Genomic DNA, 26,151 nt, shown 5'->3' with positions numbered 1-26,151 from the left:
ACTATGAGACCCTGCGCTAGACCAAGCCGTCCCTCGTATTATCCACCCCGTCTCGTATTTGACTGGATCACAACACTTCACCCGCTATCATCGCCCTTGGCACTTCCGATTTTAGCTAGGTCTTGCGGCCACTCGAATCGCATTGTTTCATTGAGCTGAAAGGGTCCTCTAAGCGATCATGAATCTCAATTTCAGGGTCCTCTAGATAAAGAGCCTCTGCGCCTACTTGCCTTTCTCTATTTTCTTCTAGAGAACACACGGCACATCGCAACTTGCACAGCTACAACCTTTATATATCAAACCACAACCACCACAACAATCTTCACCATGCGGATTTCCTCTCTCGTTCTCTTCGGCCTGGCTTCTGTGGCGGTCGCCGACCTCAACTCTTGGAACGATGTGGTTGGCGATGTCCCCCAGTGCATCAAGACCTGCCTGAACGACTACTACAACACCGTTGGTCTCAAGTCCAAGTGTGGAAGTCCCGATTCAGCCAGTATGGATTGTCTATGCGGCGTCAAGGATACTTATGAGAATATCCAAGATGATGCCTCCGACCTGAGCGACTGCATTACAAATGGCTGCGACTCCAGTGAACTTTCAGATGCTTCTTCAAAGCTTGAGGGTTTCACCACCCGATTCACTGAACTTTACAAGCAGTGCTCTAAGAAGAGTAAGTTGATCTCGAGTCCTCGCTGAGATCTTATATATCTGTCTTGAAGGAGATACTGACTGTCAAATCTATAGGCGCGGCCAGTTCATCTCTTCCCGGCTACAATGCAATGCTGGCCTCTGGAGCCCTGCTGCTGGCAGGCGCGGCCCTCTAGATCCATCTCGTGTGCGATGTGTGGCCTTGTGCATCTGATATTCTCATGACTTAATAACCCAATCATATAATACCATAATGCCTCGTGCCAGGTGATTGTTGAATCTACGAAGAGCAAAATTTGGAAACCACATGGATTCATTTAATAGAAAGAAGGAGAAATTTTTCTTTTATTCCAGAGCACAAGTAGGCTACATACAGTGACCTGAGGCACCGGCCCCTAACTACTCAAAATGGGGGGCGGAAAACCCCGGTGCTTTAGTTACCCCGTGAAAATCCCCTTATTTGTAATGAATAAATTGCCTTCCAAGTCTACTTTCAATTGTCTTTCAATTTTCCGAGATTGGTGAATTCATAATGTGCGGAATTTCTGCTCGTATTTCGCTTGCGCCGGTAATCACCAACTGCCATGATGGCTGTGCCGAGGATAGAAGAGCCCCTTCCGACGGAAACCCCAATTTGACCTGTCAGATTGGCGGCACGGCAAAGAGACTTGCGACGCAACTCAAGACTTCGGTTGAGATTATCGCCCACCGTGGCCCCGATGACTCGGACGTATGGATCAGCGACAACGAGGAAGTAGGACTGGCTCACTGTCGACTTTCCATCAACGACCTGTCCTCGGCGGGGCGGCAGCCACTCCATAGTAGCGACAACCAAATACATGCCATCGTAAATGGCGAGATTTACGACTATGATTCCATACGCCGAGAGTGTGAAACGGTGCACGGATACGTTTTCCAGAGCGATAGCGACAGCGAGCTTGTGTTGGCGCTTTACAAGATCTACGACGCCCCGGAATTCTTCACTCATCTTCGGGGTGAGTTCGCATTTGTAATTTATGACAGCCGTCAAAATTCTCGGCGCGTGATTGCCGGACGCGACCGCTATGGCATCAAGCCGTTGGTGTATACTCGCCTCGGGTCGACACTGCTTGTTGCTTCTGAGGCCAAGGCTTTCTTGCCTATGGGCTGGAGCCCTCGCTGGGATGTGCGCGCAATTTCCGACGCTGGCTGGATGCTTGACGACCGAACGCTGTTCCGGGGCGTTCGAAAGGTTCTGCCTGGACACTATCTTGATATCACAGAGCAAGGGGGTGTGCAGCAAGTCAAGTATTGGGATGCTGAATATGAAGACAAGGTTGGTTGATGGGAAATTCAGGAAGCGAGCGCCAACAGCTGATTGTCCTGTTACAGACCAAACCCGAAACTCGCTCCATTGACGAGATGGTGACTGGTGTTCGTGAGAGGCTGGTCGAATCCATCCGTCTACGTCTGCGTGCTGACGTTCCGATTGGCGTTTACCTCTCTGGTGGCATCGACTCTTCTGCTATTGCTGGCATAGTCACTGAACTTTCACGTAAAGAGAAGGTTAAGATTGGAAACGAAGAGACTGCCCGCGTCACCTGCTTTAGTGTGGCGTTTCCGGAGACATCTGGGTATGATGAATCACGTAAGTCTTGACGCCTGTGCCATTCTTCTGGCATTTATGTCATGAAAATCCCTCTAACAGACAGAAGATGTTGCCGAGCGCACAGCGGAGTGGCTTGGAGTAAAGACTATCAAGAATATTATCACGGAAGACACACTGGCTGAAGACTTTGAGGATGCTGTGTTTCACTGCGAGCATCATCACTATGACCTCAACTCTGTGGCCAAGTTTGCGCTCTCATCTCTCCCACGTGAGCATGGAATCAAGGTTGTTCTGACCGGTGAAGGCTCCGATGAGCATTTTGCCGGTTACCCATGCTTCCCGGCCGAGTTCCTTCGCGAAGCTGACGGAGCCTTCCCTAGTTGCGAATTGTCCCTAAACGGCGAACTTAGAGAGGAACTATTCAAATCTGCACAGCAAGAAATGAAAGGCATCTGGGAAAGGGTGGGTGGAACAGTCTTGGACGAGATACCAGCTCCTCCATCTATCGCGGGAGCGGGAGCAGTTGACACATGTGATAATCTGTTGGCATGGCATCCCACTGCCTCGCTTTTCGCTCCCTGGCTTCAAAGTCAACATGCGAATATCGATCACCGTATGACGGTTCTCAATTCGCACTCAAGTGATGTACAGAATAAGATGCGGTCACTCTGGCACCCTCTACACACTTCAATGTACATGTGGAACAAGAACGTGCTGGCCAACGTTTTCTTATCATGCCTCGGTGACCGCACGGAGATGGCACATAGCGTTGAAGCGCGAACACCATTTCTCGATCACCATCTCACCGAGTACATCAATCGGTTACCACCCAGTGTGAAACTGCGCTACTCGGCCGAAAACGCAAGCACTTCTGGTGAATTGGGTCCTATATGGACCAAATCCAGTCAAGCTTTGCAGACAATCAATGAAAAATGGATCCTGCGCCAGGCGGTGCGTCCTTATATTACGGACGAGCTGTACAAACGGAAGAAGCACCCTTTCCTTGCGCCAACTAAATGGGCTCAGGATGGACCGTTGCACCGCAAGTTCAAGGGGTTGTTGACACAAGAAGCCGTCGAAGGGCTGGGCTTTGTTGATCCGGAGGCGATTCGGAAGGCTATGGAAACAGCCTGGGGCGAGACGGCGGACCCGAGGGCATTCCGATTCTTGCTTTATTGTGGTGCTTGGGTGACCCTCAGCCAACGTATGGGCGTGGCAAAAGCGGAAGAAGATGATTGGGAGGTGTAGAGAGGGTCGGTTTAGCCATTCACAATGGATTCGAATCTCATAGCGCGATGGTAAAAATGTAGACACCTAACCACGAAGAGGCTAGGGAGCAGTGTGGAGTCCGGATTGCCTGTCCCTCCTGGCATCCATTGGCATTGGGAGGCATTTGAGGGTGTGGGCCCGGCGGAAGAACCCGATCTATCGCACCTTCAAAAGGAGCAAGCAGTCACGTTCTGGGCTCAGCCGTACACACCATTCTCAACACCGATGGAGTGATTGTTAAATTGAAAACAGGCTGAGGCAGTAAATTGACGGCCCACAGGTCTCCGGATGGGTCAACTTCGGTACACTAGATTCTGCGAACCACTGCGAACCACTCCCCAGGGCCAAGGTATTGGCAATGAACACCGGCGGTAAGAGCGTTACCCAGATCAATCCAGGCACATTTTACGGAGCGCGGAGAAGCTCGCAAGAGATTTAGTTATTTCGCTCATAAATTGCTTGATCCCTGTAAGACGCATCACCATTGGTTGCTTATGCAGGGTCTGAGGGTATCACACTCTTCCAGACGGAAAGCTTCACCATTGTGACCAGAGATAAGGCTATTTTGAGGTATAACCTCTGAGGATCTAAAATGATCTTCACGATGCATACTTTAAAACATTGGCAGTTCAGCAGCATCAGTGCAGATGTTCGATGTGTAAATTGTTCAATCACGTCATTTGGGCCAAACAATCCTCATCGCAGACAACGTGATAATGCAAACTCTATTGTTCCATCGTAAATTCGTTCAAATATCATCTCTCCAGATCTCTCATGCTCTCTCACTATGGTCTAAGCCATGTCGCACTCTCCCGAGGAGCTGAAGGCTATCGCCATCGCAGGGCGAGTCTCCTCGGTCCTCTCTATTCTAGGTTCATTTACAATAATCGGAGCTTTTGCTCTTTCTCGGCATTTTCGGAGTCCTATTCATCGGATAATCTTTTACAATTCCTTTTATAATCTGTTTGATTCCGTCGCAACCATGATATCCACCAGTGGGCCAGCTGCTGGCGATCTTTCATCCTTGTGTCAATTTCAAGGCTTTGCTTTGCAAATGTATGTTGACCCATAAAAGATTTGCGTCTAAATATGCAGTTCTGTTAGAGATGCTGATCAGATTAGGTTTCCGGTAGCGGATGTGCTCTGGACATTTGCAATGGCCATGGATACCTACTTGGTTGTCTTCCATCATTTCGATACTCAGTCTTTGCGTAAGCTCGAGATCAAATATACGGCAGTCATAACTACGCTTTCGTTTATTCCTGCTTTTGTTTTTCTTTTTATCCGTGGTCAGGAGAAGGGCGCCATCTATGGCGACGAAACCGTAGGTTCTTCATCGCCCGGCATCGAGTATCTTGCATACTGACTTGGTTGTCTCAAGATCTGGTGCTCTGTGTCCCGCAAATGGATGCTGCTACGAATTATTTTCTACTATGCGCCTGTATGGTACGTACACATTCTCATCCTTGCTCAACGACGTTCCTAACAACACGACAGGCTCATCATAGTCATTGTCTTAATGTTATACATACTCATCGGCATCGAGATAACAAGAGTCCGCGACGAGTTCAAATTGACCGACGACGACCATATTGTCCTGACATCCGGGAACTCGGCCAGCAGCGTCACGACAACGGTTGAAACGAATTCCAAGAGAGGGCCTGCTCCCGACCCTGAATCTATATCACCGCCTCAGCCTCCGTCAGCATTCAAAAGGTCGCTGGCAGCCTACCAAGCTTCGAAGCAAAGGCGTGTGTCACTAAGGCAATATGTTATTATGCCGTCACTTTTCTTCCTTGCGATGCTAACAACTTGGATCGCACCTACCATCAACCGTATCGCAGAATTCGTCCACCACAAACACGGGACGTTTCCACTGCTGGTCTCTGTGAGCACATTGGGGTCCTTGAGGGGATTTTGGAATGGTGTTATCTTTGTCACAATTGGCATGAAGGGGTGGAAGAGGCGAGCTTCGGAAAGGAGGATAGCTCTCAGACAGGTAAGCCCACCCCCGTCGCCTCGGTTCAATATTTTGAAAGTTGCTGACCTAGCAATTCAGACTAGAGATGGCCATAGATAACACATAGACTTGACTTTTCCGCTCAATTTATTCAAATGATACCCTCTTCGTTTTACCAGATAGCAGTTGGTGCCTATCTCCATGGCTGTAAACTTGTTGTGTGTTGTTGCCCTGTGTAATTTCAATGATCACTCGTCGTGCAAATGTCATTTTCACAGCTTGACAGTCCTGAGCATTCATGGCACTTTTAGGTCCATTCATGTATATGGAGTGCACCTCCGCAGCTTCCAATGTTTATTGATCCTGTGCTTTTTCGTCGTTTTCACCACCTCCTCCCCTTTTCTTTCCATCCCCAAACAGATAATGCCACCATTCATACACCGCAACAGGTTTTGGTGGACTTTGAAATGAAGCCTCATGTGGACCATCATCAAATCAGGATCTGTGAATCAAACACGCGGAGCTCGATCCTCACGGCAAGGCCTAGTGAAAAGCACCCTCTGGGGGTTTCGATACGAATATACTGCGAGACTTGGCATGTGGTTCCTTTGCGCATTGCGACCAGTCATCCTTCGCTCATCGTTGTCTATGTCTAGCTTTAAGGTATGTGATATTCACAATATTACAGGTCGTTATAATATCCCAATTTCAATTCTGGTATCTTGTGCAGTCCAAACTCCGCAGATCATCTCCTTTCATAACCCATGTCATCGTCATCAAACACAAACAACCGCAAGATCGCCTTGGCAACCTCGACACCATCGTGCTCCAAGTGCGCCGTTTCAGCCGCTCGATCCGCATGCTCAAGATCTTTGATTCCCCCACCATCCACTCGGATTTGGATCTGACGCTTCACCATGTCCTCATCAAAGGCCAAATGGGCCTGCGATGTGAAAAGTCGGTTCGGGATGTACAGGCCTTGGACAGGCGTGTGCTCGCTGCGCCCCCAGCACGCGACTTCAGTGTCCGCAGAGAGCATCTCCGGTCCCGCAGACGCAGCAGTGGGTGGCGCGGTCACTTGGTCCTGGTGCATCTGGTGCAGGAAGATGTGGCTGTCTCGCGTACGGAACAGACGCTGACCGGTGGGGGTGAGGTCGATTCGAGAGTGGCCGAGTTCCCAATCTTGACTGGGCGCAGGTGCGACATTGCCGCCGAGGAGGCGGGCGAGGAGTTGGTGGCCGAAGCAAACACCCAGGAAGTGGAAGTCCGGACGCTGGATCCAGAGGGTCTTGAGGAGCTCCAGTAGGTCTAGGATCCATTGGTTGTTGGCGTGTGCATCGTACACACTTCCCGTGATGACCAGTCCGTCAAAGCGAGCGAACTCGTCCACGGTTGGGACACGGCCGCCTCGCTCAGAAACGACAAACACCTGGTCTGTTTCGACACCTAGGGGCGGATGATGGGCACTTCCGGCTTTGGAAAAGAACCTATGCACGATCTGGCCAAAAGAGCCTCGCTCTGAGTAGGTATCTGGGTGAGGCATGTCGGTCTCAAGGACCATGAGCCGTACCACAGGCGCATCTGGTGAGGGTCTAAATGTCTGATCCATGTCGATTTCACGTCTCCTGGTGCGGTCTTTGTGATGAAAAATCCACCGTATTGTGTTGTGGAGTGAGGATCAGATTTAAAGGAATGCGACAGACCATGGTGGGGCAACGTCATCGGCTCTAGCTACCAGCGCCAAGTTGCTCGGCGTTTTAATTTTCTATCAGAAAAAAAATGTGTCGATGACCTTCCAGATTGGCGCCAAGTGGTGTGGTCATCGCCCCCAGTTGTTCCCAGAAATTTCACTCGGCATCTACGTCAGTTGTGAGATCGGCGTCGAGGCAGAAATTTTGGTACCTGAGCGATATAACACAGCCAGCAACTAAGCAACTCAGCTTTGTCCATGATGGTTTGAAAATAATCCTTTGATTCTTTTGCGCCTATTCGGTGAGTGCCAAAATATCAATTCATATGCTGATGACGTCAGAGACGGTCTTTTCTTCGAAATGCATGCAGAACTTCCATACAATCTGAAATGAATACAAAGAGTTTTAGAATGCAGCATGCTAGTATAAGTGCCAGACCTCCATTTTTCTTGCGCTGTATCCAGACTCTATCAAGCAATCAGAGTGGCAACGCCTGGGTCTAGGCGAAAGCGCATCAGGCACAAGGATGGAGTGGTTTCGTATTGAGAGAGCATGGTGGATACTTGATACTAACAGCCACTCATTTCTATTGCACCAGTTTGGGTGTTTGAGCTAGCTTTGCGAAGTTTTCTGTGTTCGGATTGTTAGTGCATGTGCTAGGCTAGAAATGGCAAGTTCCCAAAACCCCTACACTTCACTCAAATACAACTCTGCACAAATCTTGATCACCATCAAAGAATAAACGCACAAGCATCATGAAGATGCCAGAAGAGATACCGTATGTTTGGGACCTTATCTTCCGGGTGAGATTCCAGCATTTGCACATCGCTTGTCAATTGTTCTAAAAGGCAAATTTTTACAGGCATCCCCTCCAGAGGTGCTCAAAATAGCATGCGAGGTTTGCAAGCTGTTCAATGATCTGGCTACACCGCTGTTATACCGATCTGCCATACTACGCAGGTCAGGGACCACCGGCGAGAACTGGGATGTGTTGCCCATCGATTTCGAGGAAGAAGATCCAGTGAAAGCCAGGGATGTTGAATCTAGTTTGTTCAACCGCCTTTGCGGCAGCGAGAAGCTGAGAGCTCGTACGCGGGAATTGATAGTCGTGAAAGAAGAAAGTGATTGGGGCCCACGCTGGATCAACGACTATTCCATTTTTGATTTTCTGTTGGCTGGTCTGGTGGAGGGAATGCCTAACCTGAGCAACGTCTAGTAAGATGACCCTCTCAATTTCCCTTGGTTCCTGTCCATCCCCATGCACTAGGCCCAGAAACTAGTCATCTTGACTAAACAAGAACGATATCTAGTTTTGAAGGTGACTGGCCTGTGTCGAATGAGGTTGTGATAGCACTGGGCAAACACGGAAAATCGCCAAGGCTTCATCTACTCAACCGTGAATATGGCAGAGAACCACGCAGACGCACATGCTTTATGCCCGCACCATACAGGAAACGAGAGACGATTGTACGGCCGATTGTACGGACTTTGCATATCAGAGTGACACATTTAGATCATTATCCTGAAACACATGTTGGGCATGATACAATTCTCCGTGAGCTGTTCCATGCATATCCTAACCTCGAAGATTTACGCATCTGGGCCATTCCATACCAACGCACTGGCATCACTGGCAGTGACGGTATGCCCGTCTTGAGTAACTTTCTGAATTTTGTTTCTCCTGAAAACACAAGCGACGTGCCTGGATCAATGCTTTCCTTGAACGGCTACGTTCTTTGGCATGATGTCTCCTTCTGGCGTGAGCAATTCCCGTGGCATAAACTGAGATCTCTGAGTTTGGGTCCATATGAGTGTCCACGATTCCTTGAGAGTGTTGGTAGCTGTGTACAAAACCTAACCAGTTTCACCATCACGCAGTTCTGCAAACGGACGGCGATGACCCATGCAGGGCTTGACGCATTCTTGTCATCCTTCAGTACATTGGAAAGGCTCACTGCCAAGGGATATGTCCCTTCGGTACAAGCCGTGGCCCATCACCCGCATCTGAAACACCTTTGCCTGCACGCCATCGAGTATCCCGACCGAGAAAGACCAACTCTCAGTCGGGCGGAAATAGAGCTCTTGGACCAGTCGTGCCCAAACCTCATTTCACTAGATATCGATATCAATCCGAATATGGATGGTACATGGGTTAGTTGACGAAACTCTTGATTGTATGTTAGCTGATCGGTCCCTATAGCCTGATCCAATCATCGAATCTTTGGCAACAAGATTCCACAACCTTAACCAGTTCTTCATCCATGTTGAGCTGGGAATTCGGCGAATGGAGCTGGAGTGGCAGTTAAGATTTCAAGTGGGACGACAACTGAATCAACAAACAAAGCAAGACCTCAGAGAGCAATTTGACAATTACTCTGATGATTCTGACGATTCAATGTGCGAGATGGACGCAGCAGACACTCAGGATTATGACGAATGCAGAGATGCATGGAACGCTTCAGTACTGACCAGGTCCAAAGCACAAGACTTTGGAGAGCGCTTCTTTGGTCAGAGACATGAGTCTTTGGCTCTTAAGAAAATGACCTTGAGGACCGGCGAGACGCTGCGCCAGTTTTCGGGGCAGCGTCCGGACTATGCACTTGACGAGGACCATCATCAGAGAGTCTTTGAGATCTGTGCTCCTTCGGATAAGAGTGTTGAGGTGGTTGTCAAAGAACTGTAAGCAATGAGTTCGAAGGCATGAGTGCAGAGTCAAGGCAATCAAGGTTTCATGCAGAGAGTTATTCCAAGGTTTCGATAATTCAACAGTCTCTGTGAATAGCACTAGATAGTTTAAAAGTCAGATACGGAGTAATTTCAACAAGAGCTTGATGTATGCAAGGGCCGAACGGTGTATTGGTGCATGCAAACAGTGCAAAAGCTGCGAAAGGGGGCAAGAGTTCGGAGGGAAGTCGGTGAGTGCAAATTGCCGGTCATCTGACGTCGTGTCGGTTTGTTTACGCTCTTGTCGGTTGATTTGCTTCCCCACGCAATTCTTGTGCAATTTGCAATTTTCGGGATATCATTCCTTGCGTTCCTATCATGGCGATCCGTCGGTCCGCGCGCATTCGTCGCGCCCAAGAATCTCCAGAGGTAAGCCAATCACTCTTGTCATTGACATCCTGAGATCATCAACTTATTTGTCGTCTTTTTCCAGGTTGAGGAAAGTACTCCGCAACCCGAGTCAGTCGCTCCTTCCCAACTCGCCTCTGTTGCTGAGGGCGACGAAAGTTCCGAATTGCCTCGCGTCCAAACTCCTCTGACCAAAACACCTGCGCGCAAACCCCCCAGCACGCACAAAACCCCCAGCACGTCCGCTAAGCGATCATCTACCAACGCGATTACTCCCACCAGCGCAATGGCGCGTCCGTCTCGAGCGGAAATGCACCCCAGCAAGGCCCACCAGAGCACAACGAAGAAGGTGGACTCGGGCCTTATCCTTGGCTTCAATCCCATCACAAAGGATGCCGATGGCAAGGTAGTCAATAACGGCGTGGCTGACAACACACCGACCAAGTCGAAGCCGTCTCCTGCGACCAGTGGCTTTGGAACACCGGGATTTGAGTTCAAATTCCAGTCCCAGGAGACGGATTTGAGCGACCAGGCGAAGTTGCTCATGGACAGTGTCCGTGGTGACGTTGCTCGTATTAAAGCCGAAATGCTTGAGCAGAAATCCAAGCAAGACCAGGAAGATGAGAAGGCTGGGCACTCTCACGGAGACCGGAAGATTGCCATGCCAAAGGGGCAGGCTGGACGCTTCAGCGACATTCACATGGCCGAATTCAAAAAGATGGATTCCATTGCGGGGCACGCCTCGTCATTCCGCGGTACTGCTGATCGGTTCGTGCCCTTGACCAAGTCTCTGAAGCGGACCAAGTCTAAGGCTCAGCTTGATGAACCCGAGAATCACGACTCATCCCCATCCCGATCAGCTGCTAAAGGCTCGAGCTTGCCTGCTCCTACTGCGCCCTCTACCGCCAAGCGCGTCAAGCACAATCAGGCGGAAGATACCTCAGCTCGTCCTCAACCCTCCGAGGTCGAAACACAGAAGGTCGAGGCACAGAAGGTCGAGACTCCTCGTCGGCCAGCCGGTCCTCGTCCTCGCCCTTTCAATCGCAACTCACTCATGACCCCCACGCGTGCATCGCTCGCTCGCTCCTCTCTCAGCGTCAAGGCGCCAAAGACTTCATTGATTCCATCGCTTAAGCTTTCCCCGGCTGCCAAGACGATTGCGTCGCCACGGACTCCTCAGACTGATTTCAATCCCCGCTTGAAGGGCAAGCTGCCCACTCTTGGTAACCTGAGATCCATTCTTCGTCGACGTCAGCCACTCTTCTCCCGTGATCCGGCCAAGATTGCATCCGGAACACACGTGGCTGCACCAGATTTCAATCCCAATTCCCTCTTTGCAGGAGCTGGAGATGTTAGCGACTCTGCGCCAACTCCTTCGCCTAAGAAGCACGTTGAATTTACTCCAAGCGTCAAATCCCGTCATGAACTCGCTGTCGCTTCGCCTTCTCCTTCCAAGGCCCCATCATCTCAGCGCCTTTCTGTGGCAGGAGATGTGAGCTATCCCACTCTCCCCACTCTTACGCCAGAGAAGAACTCGAAGGTTACAGAGTCTACTACTCCCACTTCAGCTCCCAAGTCTATTCGTCAAATCCGCAAATCGGACAATGAGGCAGTTCCTGGTGCTTTCCCGGAACTCCCTGTAGTTACTCACGGCATTTCTCATGGAATCAAGAACAAGAAGAGACACCGAGATGAGTCTGATGACAATGATACTCCCACCACCAAACGGACCAAGAATGTGCTACCTGTGGATACTCCCTCGGCTGAGCGCAGCGCCAAGAGACTCAAGGCCACTCCAAGCCCAGTTAAGAAGCGACCTACCAACACTCCCGTTCGTCCTTCAGCCAGCCGAGTGAGCACCCCGGTCACTGCAAGTGCAAAGCAGAAGAGTCGAGGTGTCCTCAGCATGAGTCGTCTCAACATGCTCTCCAAGCCGAAGAATCACTCCAAGTCAAAGTAAACCACTTACTTGCGCCTCGCGTTTAACACATGCCTCTTGATGAACACTTTTTTTCTTCTTGTTTCCTTCAGCCTTATGATCATTCTGGTGTCTGCTTTGGTTCCACCATTTTCTTCTCCTTTTCAGTCCTCTGTTCACTGCAGTTATAATCTTCTGCGGCTTCAATGAACCAACATTTCCTTTCTTGATTTGTATCTACACCTACTTTTCAGGCATCTGTCTCTTTGATGTCCCGTCGCCCTGGTTTCGGCTTCATTTCTTTTTCTGGTGTCTTTTTCTTTCGTGCTTTTCGCTCATACGAGCCTTCTGTGGAACTCTGGCGTTTTGAGATACATTCTGGGCTATGCTCTTGGTGAATTGTCTGTTACGGGGCGCTCTGGTGTTTTGTTGGTGTACGTAAGATTCATAAGCAATTCATTCATTCCATAATGTGCTCAGGGTTTAAGATAAGTACACACTTAAAAGTATTAATCAATGTGTCTAGGTATGCATACTACACAGAGGCTTGAATTCCTTTCCAGAAGAACCTGGACATGCAACAAAAAGACCCAAAGTGGATGAATCAGAGTGGTTTATTTTGCTATGTACATACAGAAGTGGGATCCATCCGTCCCTTGTAGAGAGATCAAGAAAGCTAGGAATACACGAAGGGTTCGCAGAATCAGAGAACGCGCGGACATCGAGGCCTTTTCCAGCCGTAAAGAAACAAGCAAACAGGTGATTATCCTCCGGCCTTGCAGACAAGAGCCTCCATAGTTGAGGAGATAGTACAGGGGCATTAAGCATGAATCGTGCGTAGAGATGGTGGGGGTTCGGTGTGGTGTGGTGTGATAAGGATATGGATCGAGCATAGAAGGTAGGCTGACGGGGTCGAAGATCAGTTCTTCATAGTTTCCAGGAACGAATCCAGGTTGTATTCTTCCTGGTACTGCCGGTCGTCCCAGAGCTCGCCTAGGTCGTCCAGCCAGCCCTTTTTGCCTTTTTCTTTGACTTCGCCGTCGATGTCAACCATGTCGACTTCATTTCCGGCTGCTTCGGGTTTCTCGGCTGAGTCTGCTGTCTCGCCAAGATTGAATAGATCCAGGAGTTGGTCCGTGTCCATTGTTCCTAGGCCGGCGTTTTGTTGATTGACCACGGTAGAGGCAACGTCGATCTTGAATCGTTGCAGGCTGTGGTTGGTGTTAGTATAGGCATTTTTGAAGTTATTGTGAGCAAACTTACTTGAGAATCTTCTCTTCCAGGGTGCCTCTTGTGATCAGACGGTAGACGTTAACGACCTTCTTTTGTCCGATACGGTGAGCGCGGTCCATGGCTTGGATATCCTTCTGGGGATTCCAATCATGTTCCACGAAAATGACAGTGTCAGCTCCCGTGAGGTTCAGACCCAAACCACCGACACTGGTGGTCAAGAGCAGTACGTCGTAACTTGGATCAGTGTTGAAGCGGTTCACAATGTCCTGGCGCTTTGTAGCTTCAACGCCACCATCCAGGCGAAGGTACTGGACTGAGGGCAAAAGCTTCTTGAGAACATCGTTCTGGACAATGTCCAGCATCTCCTTCATCTGACAGAAGACAAGTGCACGGTGGGGGCTGACATAGCTTGCACCAGTGTCCAGTTCGCCCTCTGCGGTGTGGTCGAGACCGATGCCACAATCCACCAATAGGTCCTTGAGGGCATTCAACTTGGGCGCGTGAGAGACATCCCTGATGTTTGATTTTTTGTTGTTCAAGAAAGTCTGCACCTCATTGTACTGCTTGTGGCCTTCTTTAACAACCAGGGCAGGCGAGTTGCAAAGACGGCGCATGTATTGCAGAGCCTGGAAGATATGCTCCTTGTCACCACGATCAGCACTTCCCACCTTATCTGCCAACTCCTTCTGCTCCTTTTTGGTGAAGTCTTCAAAGAGCTTCTTCTGCAGGTCACTTGGGTCACAGTAGTAGTTTTGAATGATCTTGGGAGGCAAATCATTGAGCACCTCCTCCTTCAGACGACGGAGAAGGAACGGCAGGACCTGTTTATGGAGAGCCTCAATTGCCAAAGCACCTGCTTCCTGTTCCTTCGAAGACGATTTGCTGAAACGGCTGGCTGCAATAGGCTTGGCAAACCGGTCCAGGAAGACCTTCTCTGTACCCAAGAAACCGGGCATCAGGAAATCAAACAGTGACCACAGCTCGAGGACGTTGTTCTGAATGGGTGTTCCAGACAAGATGAGGCGGTGATTGCTCATGAGCTTCTTGACTGAAGAAGTAATCTTAGCCTTCGGGTTCTTGATAAGGTGACCCTCGTCCAGGACACAGTAGTTCCAGTTGATGGGGCTGAGGACATCGTTGTCGTTTCGACAGACATCATAAGAGGTGACAATCACATCAGTGGTTGCAAGCATAGGTTGCAATCTTGACCGTTCGGCTGGAGGACCGACGTATGCGATGCAGCTCAGGAATGGAGCGTACTGCTTGACCTCCTGCTGCCAGTGACCAGACAGGGACGGTGGGCAGACAATCAAAGAGGGGAGTTTGCGTGAATCGGTTGACTGACTTTTTGCAAACTCTTCCGCGCGCATGTGGTGGTCACTTGCCACAATGCAAATGGTCTGCAAGGTCTTTCCGAGACCCATGTCGTCGCAAAGAATTCCATGGAGGTTGTAACGATTGAGGAAAGCAAGCCAATTAACACCATCTTGTTGGTAGGGCCGAAGCTCTGCCTTGATCGCGACGGGAATGGAGAATTCCTCGACCTTCTTTGGATCCAACATCTGGGACATGAACTTCCTCTCCCGGTCTCGGCCCTGAAGCAACTCCTCTGAGAAGCCAGGGGGGTCTGGAATTCCGGCTTCGAGGGGAACCAGTTTGACGAGGGTTGCGAATGAAGTTGTTGCCAATAGGCGCACATCGTTGTCAGAATCGCTCATTCGGCCAAGAACAGGAACCACCAGGAAGATAACATAGGGTAGAATACCATCTTCCATGACGTGGATCAAGTGATAGATGCACTCAATTGCACCTTGGCGGTGATGAACGTCCAGACCGTTGTTGATGATAGGTAAAACCTTCTCGACGAGCATGGTCATACCCTTGACCGTGATGACACTGCAAATTGTCGCGAAACATTTGGCAGCCGCGTAGCGAATGACAGAAAGGCGACACTGCAGGCCCTTGGCGATGATGGGCATAAGGTCGACGACCCACGAGTGGAGACCAGAGTCGAACTTGGGCAGCAGAGCCCGGAGTGTAGACAAGCCGTCGACGATCTCCTGACCAAGCTCATTCTCGGGGTTGGTGATGTCTTCAGGAAGCTCATCATTGGCCAATGCATCTCGCAAAGGTCGCTCGACCAATTTGGCAAGATTTGGAACCTTCTCCAGAAGCTCAGGGCCAAACTTGACTGCCAGCTGCTCAAGCGCATCCTTGGCGCCACGCCGCATGATTCTGGCTTCCTTTGCTTCTCTTTCGAACTTGGCGGCATCGGGATGATCACGTCGGTCCTCTTCTTTACGAAGCGACAGAATTGATTTCTCCAACTGGGCATTGTGTGGGAACTCGGGTGTCTCTGAGGTATCAACACAGCAATATTTGACCAGGTTTCCAATAATCTTGTCCACAGGACCACGCTTGGTTGCCGCTGTGTAGTGCTCGATCAATCCGGCCACACCTGTTGCTGAACGCTGTTGGAGTTCGAGATTCTCTTCTTTCTTGACACTGTCCATCATTCCCTTGATTATGTGACCAGGCTTCTTGGGAATATCGCGCAGGGCGACAAGGGCACCAGCTGTGGCAGCTAGGACACGCATGTCACGCTGATCTCTAATAATCCGTGCCTCTTCAACGGCGGATAAGGTAGTGGCGCGAGTGTCTGTTAAGACCTGGGTGGCGGTGATTCGTTGAGCAGGTGTCAGATTCTTCTTCAGCCTGTCAAAGTCAGGGCCAACGATTTTCTCGGCATCCGCCAGAGAGAATGCATTAGGTCCAGCCTCTGAGTCGCCCTGGACAACGACAGCCAAAGTGGGTAGTCGAGAAGGCGCAACATGCGCATGGTCACGGAATGTATTCAACAACGAATGACATTGGGCACGCGCAACATGCAGGTAGCACGCGATATCTGAGTACCAAAGCGGGCGCTCGTGTTCGAGGGTTGTTCGTAGGCTTTCGCACAAAACGGGGGAATACTTACTTTCCGGTCCGGAATGGCGAGCATACTCTTCAATCACCATCGCCGAGGCAAGTTGAGTTGTTGATGCGGAAACGTTGAGACCCTCCAGAATCGATGGCCAGAAGCTTGGCAGCTCGTTCTTGTCCCAGAATGAGATCAACTCTCCCAGCGCCTTGGCAGCAAAGATTTTGGATCGTAGCATCGTATCCGCACCAACGAGGTCAATGTCGCCGGACAGCATGTGACCATCCACATTGTGTGCTGAGGGCGCCGGCGCCTCCTTCTCCTTTTTCTCCGACTTGCGCCTGCGTCCTGGCTTTGTCTCAGGGCCACCAGAGGCTGGTGGTGAGGATTTGGCGGGTGCAGGAGCAGGGGCGGCAATCGAGAATGGCAGGCCAGATGGTTTGATGAAAAGCGATGCGTTCATTGGGATGGGGTATCGGGGGACACCAAAGGCGCCCAAGGTCAACGTGACGAGAGGTGAGACGGAGTCAAGCAGTTGCTCTTCGGATTTGAATGAACCGCGCAGTTCCACGACCTTGAGAAGCTCAGACCACACCTGGCCGGAAAGCTTCAAAACACCCTCGTTGCGCTCCACGAGCAAATTTTGGAAGATGAGACGTAAAGCCTTGCCATCGACCCAATCTGTAGTGCCATCGCCCTCTAATTTGAGGAACGTCATCAGAGCTCGAAGCACGGCTGAACGAACACTAGTAATGGTGTGGCGGAGGAATGGGTAAAGGCGAGGAACGAGCTTCCCGAATGAAGCTTCTGGGTCATCGGCGGCATTTGCCTTCATGGCATCCAGGACTTGAGAGTAGGTGCATAGCTTGGCCAAAAGGTCCATCACAGAACCTGTACTAGCGCTGAGGTCGTCTTGAAGATTGGAAAGACAATCCCAGACAATGTTCATTAGTAGACCAAGAGTACCAGTCCGTGATGTGACGAATTCTTCCGCAATAGGAACAAGTGTGGCGGCACTGACAGCCCGAACATCGTCATCGAAATCAGCGAGCCCTTTCATCACGGCCTCCAGTACGCCGTCCATCATATTTGAGTCTTTGACAAGCAAGTCTTTTCGGACTGCAACAAGATAGCGCAGGCCAATCATGCCACCATGGCATACTTCCCAGACAGGACGCTCTAGCCCTAAGTCTGTTTGCATGATAATTCGGTAGAGGCATCGATATACCGATCGGACTGAGTTGGGGTGTAGGTGAGAGATGAGAGCTCCGAGGGTCTGGCCCACGGTTTCACGGATCGGGGCGACGACATTGTCTGAGATGTAGTCACCGAATCGGTCGAGCATCAAAACCGAGAGGAGTCTGCAAGAAAGATCATCCAACCACCGGCGGTTAAGCAGATCGTTTTCAGCGCGAGTCTTTCCATCCTGGCGGCCGGCAGCGATGCCCTGCACTCGGATCACTTCACGTAATGCCATTGCGGCGCCGTGTCGAACTTCCCAGTTGGAATCGAAGATGTCGATAGTCAGAAATTCGCACATGTGTTCTAATGGCCATCCTCCGCCCTGCTCCGCGATCTCGGGTTGTATGTGAGAACGCTCTGGAGCGACAGGTCCTTTGAATTCAGAGACAACCTTTGAGTCGTCGTCTTCTTCGTTGCGTTCGAAAGAGAAATAGTCAGGTTTCGCTTCACCGTTCTGGTCCTCTCCGTTCTCCGTTTTCACGGGATGAGGAGTGGTAGCCGTGGGGGTGGTCACGACCTCGGACTGTCGTCGGGAAGACAAATCCACCACACGGACCTTGTTAGCTCCCATTTTGGCGACTTGTTTGTTTTTGCGCTTGAGCTGATTGAGCTGTCGCTTGCTCAGGCCTCCGTCCTCTTTGATTGCGCTTTCGGTGGGCGACGAGGGTCGACGCGAAGGTGCTTCCATCAGGCTGTTCTGGCGTGAAATGGGAGGAATCTTGGGCTCATCCTTGGGAGCGGGTGAGACGAATTTAGGTGCCTTTTCGACATCCTCAATCAAGTCCTCTTCCAAATATTCACCGTTAAGACCCAGTCGCGACGTCAGAGTCTTCTTTTGGTGTTGAAGACGCGCTGTTGGCTCCATGGATGCCAGCGAGTATTCGTACTCTTTGCCTGCACTGCCGAGGAGACGCTTGCCATACCTCAAAATCGAAGCGATATCGAGGGTATCGAGTCTCATGTATTCATCAGCTGAAAACGGCTCTTCGGACTTGATCTCGGACTTGATCTCCACGTCATCCTCATCAGCTGCGGATTTGATCTGGAGCCCATCATCTTCGTTTGGGTCATATGGATCTGCGTTCGAGACAATCAATCCAATGGCTTTCGCGGAAGCAGTCCTTGTGTCCCAGGACTTGGATCTGAGATAGGGCAAGATGCGGCCGAGCAGATTAAAGAGTTCATCTGGATGCTGCTTCTGCACATCTGCCAGCTGCTGGGCAGCGGTATTGCGAATTAATTGAGTACTCCCCGTCTCGAGGAGGCTACATCATCAGTCAGTATATCATGTCAGTATAAGCCTGAGTTTGGACTCTACTCACGTGACGAGCCTATCTAATCTGGTGGCACGTTAGTCATCATTCAGGTTGCTGTTGACGAGTAGCACTTACCGGGACCCCATAGTCGCGATCAAGGAAAAAATCTAAAAGGAAAATTCACAGAGAGCAATTGCGCGCGTCGAAACGCGCGCAATTAGTGACGATAAAGGAAAAAAAGGAAAAAAAAAGAACCCAACGCCAGCACATCCACGATGCCAAGGAAGCGAAAGAAATTGGAGTGACGGTTATAACCCTGGAGAGCCTCTGGAACGCCAGGCCGACCTTATTATAGCAAAGGGAAGTCGCGGACTAATTTACGCCATGCCGTTTTGGGATTAGTCTCCTGCGCTAGCGTTGGCGGTGAGTACCTTTGACCACTCACCACGCGGCAAATTTTCACTTGATCCCGATTACGTGAATCCCATGGGAACGCGTACCAGTCCAGATGACATAGACCATATCTACTCCGTACTTCATACGGTGATTGTCGACCTTACTTTCTCAGGGTCCTGTACATGAGATGAGGATGTTTCTGCTGTTTAGTTTCTTGAATGAAGGAGTGAATGCCAAGACATGCCAGATCGCCTCTTGAAGGTTCATCCAGAGAGGGATCAGCAAGACATGTCCTCGATAATGCGGCAAATCGGGTTAATCTGGTGAATGCATCTAACGATCAAGCAAGGCGTGAAATGTTTTTATATTAAAATTATATGGATGGTGCCACAATAAAAGAACTTCTTCACCCACCTATCGTCAAATTATGTATACGTTCCAGGGCTATGTAAACCATCAAACCATCAATATCTGATCCAGTCTACCATTTTACAGATCATCTCCACCGTCCGACGAAAATATATAACAATGTCTTTGAGTGCCAACACGTCTGTCCACCGTATGTGTTTTCATACCTACTCTGACATAATTATGAGCTCGTTCTGACCTTGGAAGCTTCGAAGGTGGGAACATCAAAAACATGTGAGCATCAAAAAGAAACTGCCCAGGTGTTATCTTACTATTCCATAGCCCTGGAGACGAGTTCGGGCTGCCTAGCTAACTAAGTAAGCGCGTGGAACGGATCAGTTGATCAATTTCCTCTGCACCCAATCAAATTCCACGCTTATTCGTTAATCAGCCTTCCGGGGTCAGATATATCTCGAACTCAAGGGCTATTCTGGCCATTGTACATACACTACCCGTACAAACCAACCTCAAGTTATAATAAATATAGTAGCACCGTTTGTCATCGAATTGGAGTATCATTTCGAACCAACAGACATGGAAGTCAACCAGTTGAGCGTTTCTATACAGTCACAGGCCCCGGGGAAAAGTCCCGACGCGGAAACACGGAATCAATCGCATTGAAAAAAAAAGAGAACATGCACCCTCCCCCATTTACCGCTGAGCAAGCACATTGGCTGCCTCTTCTTCCTTCCCAAGTAGACCCAGGCTGCGGATTTGCTCAGCCTTGGGGGCGTTCTCTCGCGGGTGCGCGGCCTCGGCCTTTCGGTAGGCAGCTTGCATCTTCATAGTGCGGAGAGCCTGTACCAAATTCCAATCGTCAGCATCGGTTTGATCCTTCTTGAATTCATGGCGTGTCGATGAAGTGGGGGTTCCCTTACCTCTTTCCGGTGGTGAAGGCACTCGTGGTAATCTTCGAGGGCGGGCACACACTTCTTCTTGCCGCTTTCACCCTCGCCAGAGTTCACCACGTAGCAACCAAGGACCTCTTGCCAGAAGGGGTAGCAGCGGGAGCGACCTAGAAAATGTCACGGGTTAGCTGGGTTCACCCGCGGGGGAGGGAACTGTCTGCGCAAGCCGTGATTCGAGACGTCGCGCATTGGATCAGGTCGCCTGGGAGGGAGGCGAAAGAGCACATACCGCCGTTGTTTCCATAACCGGAAGCCATTGTGATATGTCGAGGGAGGTAATTGAGCGAGGTGTAGGCACAGAGACCGCGAAAAAGGTGGTGATGAAGTGCCGGCGGACGACTCTTCCCTGCCGTTACCGACTTGGTCCAAGGTGGCCCGTGCACCCACCCTATGCAAGTTGGCCACCAACTATGAGACCACCTCACTTCCCGACTCTTGAGATCATGGCTTTCGAGTTATCCGATGCGCATGCCATTCTGCTTGCCACAAATCTTTGCGCAGGTGGTAGTGTAGCGGAGCTGCCAGCCCTTCAGGCCCAATTCCCCCACTGTTTTCCCTTCGAGCGCCTCCTACGCATCATCTTGACCTTTCTCCCGGAGAGTACAGAGCCCTCGAGCTACACTTCAGTGCTTCAAGAACTGCAAGCAGGTCCCAGTGGATCGATAGATCAAGCTATCGATACATCTGCCGTGAAAGACTTAACCGAATCAGCTGCTCGAAAGCGCGTGCGCAAGCTTAATCTCCGACCACTACAACGCCCCGACGAGGAAGCTGAGGTTGCTTCAGCGGATCCTTTGACGCAATTTCTCATACACCGGGCGCATTTGATCGACTTTGAAACAGCGCTACAGCCCCTTGTCCTCGAACTCCTTCTACCATTCTACGAGCGTTCCCAGGTCATTCGAACATGGCTGATCTCCAGCCTATTACCGTTGCTTCGACTCAACTACGAACTATACGCGAATCTCGAGGAAAATATATCATTTGAAGTTTTGGAGTCGATGGATGATCAGACCGCGATCAACATTTTATTGTCTTTGATCAGTGACCAGGAAAACAGCATGGATTTGGTTAATAACTTGAAAGGTCTTATTGGACCTTGGCTTTATGGGGGTAACCGGTCAAAGCGACGGAGACTCAACGAGGCGGCGCAACAGAACTCGGTTTCGTTCATTCAAGGGTCGGAGAAACCTCAGTCGACCGAGTTGGCGGGTTGGGAACACGTGAATGAGTGGTTAGTGTCGCGCAGTCTTGTGGATCATGAAAGTGTTGTCAGCGCTTTCAGACACTGGGATGGACCGTCCGACGTTGATTTGGGAGGATACGAAAAACCCGGAGAAGGACTGTCAGAAGACAAGGCAAGAGAATTGCAGTCTCGGTACGGTCAATCCGGTCTCGCCGTGGTGTTTGCCCATGCAGATTCATCGCCGGCTGTTCTCGATGGTTCATTCGAGATACTCAACAGAGTTGCGAAGCTGCTTGATCTCGAAGACAGCTTATACCCCAGTACTGATTCGGGACTCCACTCTGTGCACTATGATACCGAGCCGGTTTCCTCGACTTCAAGGGCGTCACTATTGCAGAACTCCCTTTTGAGACCGACAAATCCCCTAACGAAACCTTCGCCCTCATCAATTTCCTTCCTCAGCGCTTTGCTTATCTCTCTCCGTATCTTGACCGAACTAGGTCATCTCGTCCCCTGTCGAGTTGCAGCAAATATGTGCTTGCACAGCACCCAGGAAATGCAGTTGGCTGAGCTTAAAAGTGCGGTTGAATCTACTGTGAAGCAACCTAGGTCACCACAGGATTGGCCTATGGTTCGACAAAAACTGCTTTGGCTTCGAGACTGGCAGGCGGAGGAGCCCGAAAGCGCTTGGGATGAACCTTCTTCGCCCTACCATGGTCTTTTCTGGAGAGTCCCGCGCGAGACAGTTGAGACAGAGATCTTGAAAGCTCTTCTAGCAGCCAAGGGTAATTCTTCCGGCCATCTAATTTCCATTACCTGTACTAATGTCGTCTCCAGAGTATCAACTGGCTGTTGATTTGTACACGAATCCCAAGTCGGCACCACTCAGCTCCTCCCAGGTTGAAGCAGCGGTCCAAGAGGCCATATTTGCAGCATACGACAATGCAAGCAACGGAAACCGCACTCGCGGGGGAATGAAAAGGGCCTATGACATGTGAGTGATGACAGCAGAGAATATGTGAACACTGACATTGACAAAAATTTGCAGTCTGCAATCATTCCAACCGCACTTCCCGGAGTCTCTTGCTTTAAAGCAGGTTCGCGCCCTCATCGCTGCCACACACGCACTATCATATTACTCTTTGACTTTGCAGCATGGCGTTCCATTCCAGCCTGTCAGCATTCGCGTGCACCACGATCCTCTCCTTCTGATCGAGAAAGTACTCGAACAAAACGCAAGAAGCTACACCAAACTAGATGACCTCCTGTCCATTGGACGAAACCTCGTTGCCGCAGGTGTACCAACAAAATCTGCCACCCACGAATCCGACGACGAACCATCTGATCCCCCATCAGAGGAACAAGCCTTACTTACATCCGAACGCCGCATCACCAGTCTGGCAATCAACTCCGCCCTGAACTCCAACGACTTTGGCACAGCCTACTCCTACATCCAAACCCGTCTATCGCCCCCTTCCCTCCTCTCAACCCCATCCCTGACTTCAACCACGCCAGACGACATCTCCTGGCGAGCAGTCTACAGCGCAGGTCGCTACCGCTCAACAACACCAACCAACCCGCCGCCATCCCTCACCACTCAAATAACTCACCTATCCCAACGAATGGAACTTCTCAGCCTAGCCCTCGTCCTCACCCCATCACCAGATCCCCTCCCTGAAGTCCTAGGCGCCTGGCGCCGCTGCGACGAAGAACTCACTTCCCTCCGCGCCCGCGAACAGCAAGAGGAAGACCTTTGGGATCGCAAAGGCGATACGCTGTCGTCCGTTCCAGGCGGATTCGGACCTTCAGACTCTGAACGCGATGCATTTGATACCGAGCAGCAGCGGGCTGCGCGCCGTGCCAGAGCCCGTGCCGCTTTGCCGAATTCCCATCGTCATGAGGCTCCTATGGGTCTATTTGAGGTTGCTAGGGGTGCCGCGCTGGCTATTCATAAGAATGCATTCCCGTTGCGAGGTAAAGAGGAGGTGTCCATTAGCGATGAACGGCCTTTGTCGCCTGATAGCGAGGGTCGTGTGAGGAAGAGGGATATGGTTAGCAATATGGTTACTGGTGGATTGGTCAGTGGGATTGGGTGGGTCATTGGTGCGCCTGCCAACAAGTAGATGATGGGACATAGAGCATGTATCTAGTATCTCAATTATGATAGACACGAGACTCTTGACGATTCTAATTTGGTCGAATTTCAAAATTGTTAGAACTACTCCGTTATGCTGAGGTGGTAATTCAAAGCACTCTCGCTCACTTCATTAGGTCAACATTTTATAGTTCAAATGTTTTCTTTCTCTATATGTCCAGCAACTGCATATAATTGAAGCTAAAACAAAATGCAAATGTATTAACTAGCCAAGTCCTAGACTTTCATGCATTGCATATACTCCCGCATCCGGTGCAAAAACACACCCAAGCTAAATGATAAAGGGCTATACACTGGGAAAGAAAAGCTGACACGAGATACCCAGAAATGATATGTTCAGACTGGCGATGAAGCAAAAAGGAGAGGGAATCCATGGTGCAGAATGTAAAGGAATGAGGAAGCGCTGTATCCAGCAAACATGAGAATGCCGGGCCATTAAGGATCGTAGGGGGTTGAAAGCGTAGGCGAATTCGTCGCTGGAAAGCATTTGCTAAAATGGGTATGTCCCGAGTTCCGGCCCGGGAGGAAGGCGGCAAAAAATGGTCATGAGGATTGATGTTGACAGCCAGGTCAATGGGGGTCCAGCCACTTGTAAAACGGAAAATGCGGTTGAAGCACTGTGGATTCGAGGATCACTCCTTCCAATCCCAGACTTGCTTGACGAAGTTGGCCATGTTGACCTTCTTGTTTTTCATGTCTTGCACCCAAGGATGTTCCAGCATCCGCCAGGGACTTGCGCGTCGAGGAGGTTCTTTTTCCAAGCTATCGGTTTGGTTAGTGGGTGTATTCAAGACAACCTCGAGATGTACATACCAGCATTCAATGAAGTATTTGAAGTTGTCGGACCAGCGAATGCCGTTGTCAGGCTCGTCTTTCAATTTGGGAATTGGCTGGCGGACGATGTAGGTAAGGAGATCTATAAGCCCTGCGCGGGGCTGCATTTCTGTCCCGTCGGCAGGGAATGGGAATCGGTGTTGCGCAACTTCCAGCAAAGTCACTCCAAGAGACCAGACGTCGGACGTGATGGTGTATGATTGACCAGTGATACGTTCGGGGGCCATGTAGTAGGATGTGCCGATGAAGGTGTTGGCATCGCCCTTCGTGCCGAATTCTCCGCTGACACCGAAATCGCAGAGCTTGACCTTGCCGTCACGGCAAATGAGAATGTTGGAAGGCTTGATGTCTGCGGATCGTCAGTACTCATGTCACTATACACTGGCCTAGCGCGGTTCGTACCTCGGTGGATGATCTTCCGGCTGTGAAGATAGGTCAACCCGTTCAAGACGCCCTCTGCAACCTTGCCGAGCACCTTCTCTCCGGTGCGACCTCCAAGCTTCTTGACCTCCTTATAGATGCTGTCGAGACTGCCGCCTTCGCAGAACTCCATAGCGATAGAAATTGTACCCGTTGACTTATCCATGAAAGCACCGTAGTAGCGACAGATGTGGTGTGACGCGCAGTCTTTGTTGAAGTTGAGTTCTCGCACGATTTGCTTCTTGACATCAGGATTGGGGTCTGTGGTGATGATCTAGGCCGCAAATTAGTTTCCTGGGCGAGTATAAATGTAGAATGGTAGACAAAAAGCGGCTCACCTTGAGTGCGAACACGGTCTTCCCCTCCTTGAGCCTGCATCGGGTGACGGCGCCGCCAGCACCCTCACCAAGACTACCAAGTTCGACGATCTTGTTCTGTTCGCTAGCCGCGTGCCAGCCCTCATCATCGAGATCATCCACGTCGAGGGGCCGGCCCTTCTCCAAACTCAACTTGTCCAAATCAGGGAGCAGTCCATTGACGCTGTTATCGCGGTCTCCACCCTCGCGATCCGAGTACACTGAACTGATCGCCGACGATGGGTCCGATGAGCCATCTGGCTGTCGCAGACCCATGACAAAATTAGCTGTCGTATATGAGTTTGCCGGTGTGCTGTTTGTCTGGAGGGACAATTTGGGCGCACCCCCAAGCCATTCGTGCTCAGCGGGGGCGGGGCTGGTCGACCGCTCGGCATGAGTGCTGGTTGGGACACATTTTGCTGACTGCCTGATGGGGTAGCAAGCTGAAGTCGTGGGGGAGCAGGTCGACCTGAGGAGCGCTGAGGTTGAGGTGTCGGTTGGGTTTGGATCTGAGGAACTTGCTGGGGGACCAGAGCGGGGGGTTGTCGGTGACGGGTTTGGCGCTGGGGGAAGGAGGGATACCCAGAGTGAGCTTGGGGGCTCTCGGGCTGCCATTGTTGTTGCGGGCGCCAGGAATTGGGGGACGAAGGAGAGGCACGGAGGAGGACATGGCGAGATTGCTTTGCCT

At 50.7% G+C, this 26,151-nt stretch overlaps 10 protein-coding genes across 10 annotated transcripts; 6 read left to right on the top strand and 4 right to left on the bottom strand.

Annotated features, from left to right (window-relative positions):
- Positions 1–327: 327 nt before the first annotated feature.
- On the top strand, positions 328–827 carry N7506_005947 (uncharacterized protein; the record flags this gene model as incomplete). Its single annotated transcript, XM_056955240.1, has 2 exons — positions 328–673; positions 748–827. 2 exons carry the CDS (start codon positions 328–330, stop codon positions 825–827), a joined length of 426 nt encoding a protein of 141 aa, XP_056809574.1.
- Positions 828–1,183: 356 nt separating this feature from the next.
- N7506_005946 (asparagine synthetase B family protein) lies at positions 1,184–3,487 on the top strand (the record flags this gene model as incomplete). The annotated part of the gene is made up of 3 exons (XM_056955239.1): positions 1,184–1,966; positions 2,023–2,278; positions 2,346–3,487. 3 exons carry the CDS (start codon positions 1,184–1,186, stop codon positions 3,485–3,487), a joined length of 2,181 nt encoding a protein of 726 aa, XP_056809573.1.
- A 1,003-nt stretch (positions 3,488–4,490) lies between these two features.
- gprI (putative cAMP receptor (Car4)) lies at positions 4,491–5,588 on the top strand (the record flags this gene model as incomplete). The annotated part of the gene is made up of 5 exons (XM_056955238.1): positions 4,491–4,564; positions 4,631–4,832; positions 4,890–4,954; positions 5,006–5,507; positions 5,568–5,588. The coding sequence occupies 5 exons, from the start codon at positions 4,491–4,493 to the stop codon at positions 5,586–5,588; spliced, it is 864 nt and encodes a 287-aa protein (XP_056809572.1).
- Positions 5,589–6,213: 625 nt separating this feature from the next.
- On the bottom strand, positions 6,214–7,077 carry N7506_005944 (uncharacterized protein; the record flags this gene model as incomplete). The annotated part of the gene is made up of 1 exon (XM_056955237.1): positions 6,214–7,077. The coding sequence occupies one exon, from the start codon at positions 7,075–7,077 to the stop codon at positions 6,214–6,216; it is 864 nt and encodes a 287-aa protein (XP_056809571.1).
- An 837-nt stretch (positions 7,078–7,914) lies between these two features.
- N7506_005943 (uncharacterized protein) lies at positions 7,915–9,842 on the top strand (the record flags this gene model as incomplete). Its single annotated transcript, XM_056955236.1, has 4 exons — positions 7,915–7,962; positions 8,022–8,374; positions 8,470–9,310; positions 9,360–9,842. The coding sequence occupies 4 exons, from the start codon at positions 7,915–7,917 to the stop codon at positions 9,840–9,842; spliced, it is 1,725 nt and encodes a 574-aa protein (XP_056809570.1).
- Positions 9,843–10,201: 359 nt separating this feature from the next.
- Positions 10,202–12,191, top strand: N7506_005942 (uncharacterized protein; the record flags this gene model as incomplete). The annotated part of the gene is made up of 2 exons (XM_056955235.1): positions 10,202–10,252; positions 10,317–12,191. 2 exons carry the CDS (start codon positions 10,202–10,204, stop codon positions 12,189–12,191), a joined length of 1,926 nt encoding a protein of 641 aa, XP_056809569.1.
- An 877-nt stretch (positions 12,192–13,068) lies between these two features.
- Positions 13,069–18,946, bottom strand: N7506_005941 (DNA-binding ATPase; the record flags this gene model as incomplete). The annotated part of the gene is made up of 4 exons (XM_056955234.1): positions 13,069–13,360; positions 13,413–18,809; positions 18,867–18,884; positions 18,936–18,946. The coding sequence occupies 4 exons, from the start codon at positions 18,944–18,946 to the stop codon at positions 13,069–13,071; spliced, it is 5,718 nt and encodes a 1,905-aa protein (XP_056809568.1).
- Positions 18,947–20,255: 1,309 nt separating this feature from the next.
- Positions 20,256–20,898, bottom strand: N7506_005940 (uncharacterized protein; the record flags this gene model as incomplete). The annotated part of the gene is made up of 3 exons (XM_056955233.1): positions 20,256–20,402; positions 20,483–20,619; positions 20,742–20,898. Coding segments are annotated over 3 exons (441 nt in total), but the record flags the coding sequence as incomplete, so codon positions are not given.
- Positions 20,899–20,922: 24 nt separating this feature from the next.
- On the top strand, positions 20,923–23,821 carry N7506_005939 (secretory pathway Sec39 family protein; the record flags this gene model as incomplete). Its single annotated transcript, XM_056955232.1, has 3 exons — positions 20,923–22,483; positions 22,536–22,692; positions 22,747–23,821. 3 exons carry the CDS (start codon positions 20,923–20,925, stop codon positions 23,819–23,821), a joined length of 2,793 nt encoding a protein of 930 aa, XP_056809566.1.
- A 664-nt stretch (positions 23,822–24,485) lies between these two features.
- N7506_005938 (dual-specificity mitogen-activated protein kinase kinase) lies at positions 24,486–26,133 on the bottom strand (the record flags this gene model as incomplete). Its single annotated transcript, XM_056955231.1, has 4 exons — positions 24,486–25,036; positions 25,090–25,381; positions 25,446–25,886; positions 25,933–26,133. 4 exons carry the CDS (start codon positions 26,131–26,133, stop codon positions 24,486–24,488), a joined length of 1,485 nt encoding a protein of 494 aa, XP_056809565.1.
- Positions 26,134–26,151: the final 18 nt, after the last annotated feature.

The sequence above is a fragment of the Penicillium brevicompactum genome (assembly GCF_028827555.1).
Source record: "Penicillium brevicompactum strain IBT 35665 chromosome Unknown utg000005l_segment0_segment0, whole genome shotgun sequence".
NCBI classification, from domain to species: domain Eukaryota; kingdom Fungi; phylum Ascomycota; class Eurotiomycetes; order Eurotiales; family Aspergillaceae; genus Penicillium; species Penicillium brevicompactum.
The sequence above is the reverse complement of the archived record's forward strand: the minus strand, read 5'-3'. Positions and strand labels throughout refer to the sequence as shown.